Source organism: Larimichthys crocea, chromosome VIII (assembly GCF_000972845.2).
Source record: "Larimichthys crocea isolate SSNF chromosome VIII, L_crocea_2.0, whole genome shotgun sequence".
In the NCBI taxonomy this organism is placed as follows: domain Eukaryota; kingdom Metazoa; phylum Chordata; class Actinopteri; family Sciaenidae; genus Larimichthys; species Larimichthys crocea.
In genome coordinates, this window is record NC_040018.1 from 7,342,322 (window position 1) to 7,350,633 (window position 8,312).

Sequence of the window (8,312 nt, forward strand, 5' to 3'; positions counted from 1 at the left end):
AACCGGAGGGTGGCCGATTCAAGTCCCACATGGACCAAAAATATGGAAGGTGGACTGGTAGCTGGAGCGGTGCCAGTTCACCTCCTGGGCACTGCCGAGGTGCCCTTGAGCATGGCACTGATCCCCCACAACAGCTCGCTGGGCGCTTCTCAGGGGGGCTGCCCATCACTCCACCATCTCTCTCCACATTTGCATGTCTATGAGCCCTTGTACCTTGTGCTGCATGGGTTAAAATGCATGTCAAAATAAAAAATAGAGTGAAAAAAGAATTTCCCCATTGAGGAATTAATAAAGTATATCTTCTTCTTCTTCTTCTTCTTCTTCTTAGATGGCTCAGAGGTGACGTACACCTTCCATTGTGCGTACATTACGCAGCGTTTTTCCGCGAGGCCCCGCCCTGAATCTCTGCTGGCTCCAACTTTATTATTATTACTGTTATTATTATTATTACTGTTATTATTACTGTTATTATTACACTTATTACTGAACTCTGAAACAGTGTGTGTGTGTGTTCACGTCACTCCGAGGCTCTGAGCAGCGTGTGCGGTGTGTGTAGGTGGAGTTTGAGCGCACACACTCTGTAAAGTGATCTCCTGTGGAGAGGGGGGAGAGGGGGGAGGAGCAGAGCACCGACTTCCTAAAAACACATTCCCGTGCCCTCTGCTCTGCTCCGCGAGCCTTGTTGTGTTCAGACCTCTCAGACTAAAGACTGATCTCAGACTAAAGACTGATCTCAAGACTAAAGACTGATCTCAGACTAAAGACTGATCTCCTGCTGCTTTCACTTTCACCGCGGAGGACACGCAGACACGACCAGTTCCTGGATGGAGACGGACAAACTGCTGACCGGGACCGCGAACGGAGCCTCCGGGGACTACGGCTCCGGGTCGGGTACGGACTGCGGCTCCGGGTCGGGTACGGACCATGGAGGGGGCCCGGGCAGCAGACGGATGTCGTACTCGGTCGCCGGGGAGCTGTGCAGCGTCGAGGGGGGCACAGGTGAGTGGAGGTGATCTGTGACGTCCGCGGGTCAGCTGAGTGTGGGACAGGTGAGGAGGAGGAGGAGGAGGAGGAGGACAGACCTCTGGGATATGTAGTCCAAACTTTAGAATAGAATAGAATGCCTTTATTGTCATTATACAAGTACAATGAGATCACAAGCCCCCCATAGTGTGCACACTAAATAAACAAGTAGAGACATGCACAACAAAACCACCACACAACAACTACCACTATACCACTATATATATATATATACACACTATAGCAAAAACTACTAAGTACAAGAATTAGGTAAACAGGCACATATCAGCCGCAGGTTATTGACAAATAAAGTGACTGCTGTGACTGACAGCATAAATAGGTGGAGGTATTAAGGCATTATAATTTACAGATAACAGTAAAACAGATAAAGTGCAGATAGCCGTGATATAATGGTGCAAAAGGTTACAGTGAAGATATAAAATAAATAAATGATAACGACAGTATGCGGAGTCGAGTCAAAGCTCTGAAGGAGAAAACACGGTGACACTAAGCTGACACTCTGATCATCGTGTATGCACATTATTATTAATACCTGTTTTTATAATTATAAGTAGGTATTACATCAGTTTCAGATGGATGGCAGGTGGATGTGATTTATTGGTGCATTCATGCAGTGTTATAACTGCTGTGTGCTGGTTTTACTGACAGGGCAGCACATCATCACACCCATCCTGTCACTGCCCAGACCTGCTGCAACACTCACTACTTGAACTGTTGACGAGACGCATGCTGCATGGTGGAAGGTGGTTTGTGATATGTGGCTCATCAGATGACCTGTCAGTGCATCTGATGATACCTGTACGTGGTGTCAAACTGTTTCCACCTCTACCTGCCAGCTGAAGGACAGAGCATGTCGACGTTCAGTAGACAGACTGGTGTAGAACTCACAAACATAAGCAGGCGTTACTTTAATTCCTGATCACCTTCATTCCACGTACTGGGAATGCACACTGTGCAGTGAGTCCTCTTTATTATCCTGTTTGGAGCTAATAGAATTAAAGTAGCAGTGATGCGTCCTGTGACTCCTTGGTCAAAGGTTTTATTGTCATTCTTGCACTTTATTCCTGGACACACAAAGGTCCATGTATGAAACTCTAACGCAGCAGCAGCAGCTTTGATGCCTCCATCCAGTCCATACTTAATTCAATTCAATTCAGTTTTATTTGTAGAGCACCACATCAGGATCCTCTCATTACAGGGCAGACGTAGACTGTAATATTATTTACAGAGACCCAACATGAGCAAACACTCACACAGTAGCCTTTACTTATTTATTATGTAATATAAGTCTATATTTAGTCACATACATCTGTAATAACAAGTGTTATTTATCATGTTATCCAGTCTTATTACTAACCTTTCACACAATTTCAAATACAGAAATAGATTTTTATTGAATTATACTGAATAATAGTACTAACCAATAGTACAGTCACATAGTTCATTATAATAAATCTAACTGAGCGTTTGATGTTTCACATTTTCACACAAATAAAGCAGGAGTCTAGTAATAAACTAGTACTAAATACAGTAGTAGTTTAAATCTATACATTGATCGTTGCCTGATCATAGAAGGAACATTTTGGGAAATGCTCGTTTCCCTCCCTGGCACGAGGCAGAAGAAGCGATCGCTTTCATGCCCTCGTGAAATGGACATGTGAAATCTTCCTTTCCACATGTGAAAGTTTCACATGTGGCTGGAGTATTTTCACATACACTAAAATTTGAATATTTGAATTACACGCTGTTTTAAAAAATGTAAATCTGTCACATGTCAGATGCTGATTCACAAAGGTGTCTGTGCATCCATATACAGGTAGATCTGTGCTGTGTTTAGCTTAGCACGGGAGACTGGAAGCATCAGCAAACAAACAAAACATCCAGTTTATAAGTTACACCTGTTACTGTGAACATCACCTGGGTTCAGTTTAGTAACCCTCACACCTCTGAGATCACTGACTCGTGTATGTTCATTCATGCATATGGAAGGATGTTTGTCCTGTTAACACATGGTGATTCTACACAGGTGTCTATATTAATATTCAACTTACAACTGTAAAGAGTACATTTTTTTAAATGCATGTCACAGGATTAATATGGCGTGTAGATGAAGCTGCTCTTAAACATTCACCTCATTAAGTGGTCTAACTTCTGAATTCATGCTCAGGTCACTTTTCATCACGGAGGGAATGTTAGATTAATGTTTCTGACATGGCACAAATCTGAATTATCAGATAGATGCAAAAGCTGCTGGAGCAGTATAATGTCATATTCATACAGAGAAATATTAAACACAGTAACACACTGTAGAGGAGATCATCAGTCTCCTTCCAGCACCAGGTGACAGGTACTCTGCGAGCAGAGTCTGGTCGTTATTTAAACACACTAATGCCACTTCATGTCTGAAAAGTTCATCGTTAACTTTTAAGTCTTTCACCTTAGAGATGACACACTACTGTTGGCCATTTAAATTCATATTTACATTCATAATGTCACTGAGAACAAGATTTCTCTGACAGTTTCTCTTTGAATCGATTTTTTCTTTTATTCCTCTGAGTGTGAGAAGCACAGCTCACAGTTATGGTGTGTGTGTGTGTGTGTGTGTGTGTGTGTGTGTGTGTGTGTGTGTGTGTGGGCCTGTGTGTTTCAGCAGCGCTGCAGCCGTTTTAAGTGTTGTCCTGTCAGAAACACCCAACACCACCGCTATGACACATCCTGCTGTGACGCATCGAGTCAGCAAAGTCAGCCAAGTGTGTGTGTGTGTCTGTGTGTGTGTGTGTGTGTGTGTGTGTGTGCGTGTGTGTGTGTGTGTGTGTGCCTGTACATTTGTGTCTGAGTGAGTCATCATATCTGTCTGTGTGTAAGTGCTGGTTAGAACAGCTACAGTCACTCTCATAGACTCTAGTTTGTAACACTTAAACTGGAGTGTGTGTGTGTGTGTGTGTGTATGTATGTATATATATATATATGTGTGTGTGTTTGAGTGGAGGTGAACCATGGTTATATATTTGCCACACCTTCACTACAGCAGCGGTTTTTCTCGACTTTGCCTCAAGAAAAAACAAACACTTTCATGTGAACTCTCGATCCGACCAGTTCTACAGACAACATGCACAGAGACACTCTCTGTGCACTGTAGTCAGAACACAACATGCTCTGTATATGAGTGTTACACGGACGTGAACCATGTGTGAAGGTCCACATGATGATTCAGGTGAGTGAAGATCTGTGTTCAGAGGATGTGTAGAGATCTTTGCAAAGTTCCTCACACTCGTCTCTGTCCACAGAGGATGAAGACCTCTACATCCAACAGGCTGTTGTCTTCATCGAGGACGCCATACAGGTTAGTTCAGCAACTCTTTTATGAATAATTAGAGAAGGTTTATGAACACAAGACAGAATTGGACCTCAGGGACTGTGACTATAAGCACTGGTTGTAAAGGTATGAATGGTTATAAGACTTAACGCCTGCCTCAGTGAATGAACTGTCCAGGTCTACAGCAAGGCTTTAACTAGGAATTAAACAGATATTATCTCACACCAGCTTCTATTCAAGATTGATTTCAGGTTTGCTTTACAAACGTACAAAGCAGTACATGGGCAGGTAGCCCAGTGTTTAAAGCAGCACCAGAGTTATGGATGTTTGAAGGTGCTCATAGTGTTGTTTCTCCTCGACTCCAGAAAAGAGTTGCACTGATCCAGTTCTTCTGGCTATGACATGATCCTTTCAGATGAAATGTTATTTTCCTTATCAGTGTCATTATAAATCTTCAGTTCCAGTCTTCCTGTCATGTTGGGTTGTTTCTAACCATGTGTTAGCACAGCTAACTTGTAGTATAAGTATAAGTGTAAGTGTATAAGTATAAGTATAGTATAAGTACTAGTAGTACTTGTTGTATCTTGTAGGTTTTAGAATCCATGATCAAGTTCCACCCACAAGTACTCTGTAGTCATTATTACATATCAATCTTTAGACAGACCGACTACACACACACCATGGTTGCAAAGGGGTGGAAAGTTTCCAGTAAATTTTCAGAAACTTTCCATTGGAATTAACAGGAATTTATGGGAAAAAAAGCGGAATAAACCAGGAATTTAGAAAACTGAAGGTTGGCCCTTAACAGGAAACTTTAATATACCTGGGGAAAATAGTTTTTTAGCATAATCTTCCTGGAATTTTGCAACCCTAACACTCACACACACAGTGTGGAAACAAAACCGTCCGACACATGTTGCAGATGCTGATAACGTTTTTTTTGCTTACTTCTAGTATCGGTCCATCAACCACAGGGTGGATGCAAGCTCGCTCCGCCTGTATCGGTGGTATTACTCGAGGATATGTCAGTGGTAAGTCCACACCTTCTAACACACGCTCAGACCAGGTCATGTATGAATAAAAGTGGACCTGAGATGTTCAGGCAGAGAGCACATACTCTCTCCACACCGGTCCAGTGTCCTCAAAACCTGCCAGTCACATGCAGGGTGAGACTGAGACAGGACCAAGACCAGACAGGATTTCCTGAGTCCTCTCTGGGTGAGGCATTGTCCGAGTCTCAGACAATGTGATCAGTTGTACTTAAGGTAAATTTGTATTTTTATTTCCTGTGACAATAGCAGAATCAGATTCGATCAGTTTCCTTTGTGGAAGTCCTGTAGATGTGATGATAGTATCAGTGTCCAAACTGTTCAACTGTGACAACTTGAATGAATGATGATCAACTCATCATCGCTGCCTCAGGTTCTTGGGCCTAACCATTGCCGTGGTGTTGTTGCTGGCATTTGTCGAGCGCCCGTCCTCCCTGTCCATATCCTCGGACCCCCGGCACCGCTCTCCACCCTGGGAACCTCCGTGTGGTTTGACCGAGAGCTTTGAAATGCTCTGCCTCATCATCTTCTCTCTTGATCTTGCTGTCAAGGTAAGCACAGCCATTGGCCGTCCTCACTGGCAGCTGTCATTTCATACTTATCTGTCTATTTGAACCACTGCTTCACATCTGTTCTGTCCTCAGAGCTACTTGATTGGTTGGGAGGAGTTCAGAAAGAGCAAATGGCTGATTGCCTACACAGTAGTCATTTCAGTTTCCATCATCGACTGGATGTTGTCTGTCAGCATGGTTTGTGATGAGGTGAGACTGTCCTCCGTCATGCTTCTCTAAGCATGTAACGCAGCGTCAGATCCACAAAGCAGTGAAGAGCATCAGGTCTCATCTAGAAGTGAATCAGAAAGCTGGAGATGCACCATGTGGCCCACTGTGGAGCTGTGAAGTCCAATTCAGAGTTCACGTTTGGACACGTATGAGTGAAAGTGCATTTCACATCAAGCAGCAGCAGCAGAAGAGAATCTGAACTGGGTTATATTTCAAATCTCATCAGTTTATCAAAACAAGGTTTAAAGTTTGTCATTTTTGTAAATATGAGGTGTCAGTATTCAGGGTCAGCGTGGCTCGTTATCTAAATAGCCAGCAGGCTTTCCTGAGGTGACTCAGCATTTCTGGTTACCCTCACAGAGAACAGTCTTATCTCAGCCAGCTGTTATTCTAGTTTACTCTGTCCTTCCTGTTTGTTTTAAACTCTACATATACTAACTTTTTAAAGGTGAACATACAGTTAGTCTTAGGAGTCAAAAGAAAATAAATATATATATTTGTTGTGGTGATATTGGTTTATGTTTTTATTGGACAGTTAGAGTTGTTTGCTGCCTGTCTCTTGATATTTACAGATCTCATCACAATGCAATAGAAGTAAATACATTCTGTATATATAAAAGCATATGATTTCTTTTTTTATACTGTATATATCATGTTATGTTGAGGGAAAAAAAAGCTGCTTCTGATCTCAGAGTCAACATGCTTAAAAGTTCTGACAAAACGAGTTCAGACATGACTACAGCATTGTCACCTTCACCCCAGCTGTGAATTTAGTGTGAGGGTAAATCACGTGAGTTTTCACTTCCAGGTCCAGTTTGCCTTCTTCAAGCTGCCAGTATTCACCCTGCATTCTAAATGTTTTCTCTCTGTTCGTCAGAAACTGAGAGTGCGGAGACTCCTCCGGCCTTTCTTCCTCCTGCAGAACTCTTCCCTCATGAAAAAAACCCTGAAGTGCATCAAGAGGACTCTGCCAGAGATAGCCAGGTAACACACTGCCTCACACCGGCATGGCTGTCAAAAGGTGGATCCATTTATTTGACACTTTTTCAACACAAGCGAGACTTCCAAAATAAAGACATAAATATGGTGTCGTGATAGCAGGGGAGTGAAGTGAATGGTAGGCAAATGAGCTCAGTTCCTCATAACCTTTAACAAAGTGAAACCACAGTTCTAACAGATGAAACAAGCCACACACTTGAGAGAACTCTCACTTCTGTCAGTGGGTCGCTGATTCCCGATAATGTGGCCACGGGTCACCATGATAGTACACACCGAATACTTTATGATAAACTCACTTTCTGTGTGTAAACATGAAGAGTGAGGAAGTTCTGTCTGATGCTCTACATTTGTCACAGCGGATTTCAGGCTGTATGACCTGATGTTAGGGACATGGAACTAACTAACTATATATATATATATATATAGTACAAATCAGTCAACCACAGAGCTTTAAATCTGTCGTATGCACCTTTAACAGTGTTACCTGATCAAGCCGTCTGCACTTTGGATCACATCTTTCAGATTCCATGTTCTGGATGAATTCAGGTGTGTTCTTCAAAACTGCAGCAACAAAGAACCCTGAAACTGCGGCAGTGCAGACAGCAACTGCTGCTGTAGCCTGTGGATATTATAATAATGCTGTGATGGGAATGCTGGGAAAAGGGGTTACTTCAGGACAGGAGGGAGTGGCAGGATCCGAGACAGCAGGAGTGTTCGTAGAGACGATTGTGTTTTGTTGGAGAGTATGCTAAAGAAACAGAGACATGTAGATTGATCACAGACTCTCCATGCTCATCCTAAGTGTGTGTGTGTGTGTGTGTGTGTGTGTGTCTGCAGTGTGATCCTGCTGCTGGCGCTCCACCTCTGCCTCTTCACCATGATCGGCATGCTGCTCTTTGCTAAAACTGAGGTGAGTTTAGGATTTTTGGTCACACCCTGTTAAATACACACTACTGTGCTGTAATGCTGACACTTTGACTTGTGTGGACACGTGTGTGTGTGTGTGTGTGTGTGTGTGTGTGTGTGTGTGTGTGTGTGTGTGTGTGTGTGTGAACATGTCCCACACTCTGATGACAACTCAACTCAAGTCAAGGGTCACTGTCAAAAAGTAAAACACAACTT

The 8,312-nt window shown here is 42.9% G+C and overlaps 1 protein-coding gene across 2 annotated transcripts in view; it reads left to right on the plus strand.

The window, feature by feature from the left end:
- The first annotated feature begins 612 nt into the window (after positions 1 to 612).
- tpcn2 (two pore segment channel 2) overlaps positions 613 to 8,312 on the plus strand; it is a 19,919-nt gene continuing 12,219 nt past the window's right edge. The window contains exons 1-8 of one of the 2 annotated variants that reach the window (XM_027281133.1): positions 904 to 999; positions 3,698 to 4,258; positions 4,332 to 4,387; positions 5,315 to 5,391; positions 5,783 to 5,960; positions 6,054 to 6,170; positions 7,069 to 7,175; positions 8,028 to 8,100. In XM_027281133.1, the coding sequence (XP_027136934.1) occupies positions 4,231 to 4,258; positions 4,332 to 4,387; positions 5,315 to 5,391; positions 5,783 to 5,960; positions 6,054 to 6,170; positions 7,069 to 7,175; positions 8,028 to 8,100 (636 nt within the window). In that variant the 5' untranslated portion in view covers positions 904 to 999; positions 3,698 to 4,230. Of the gene's footprint in view, positions 1,000 to 3,697; positions 4,259 to 4,331; positions 4,388 to 5,314; positions 5,392 to 5,782; positions 5,961 to 6,053; positions 6,171 to 7,068; positions 7,176 to 8,027; positions 8,101 to 8,312 lie in introns of both variants that reach the window. The other variant, XM_027281132.1, reaches the window with a different exon arrangement.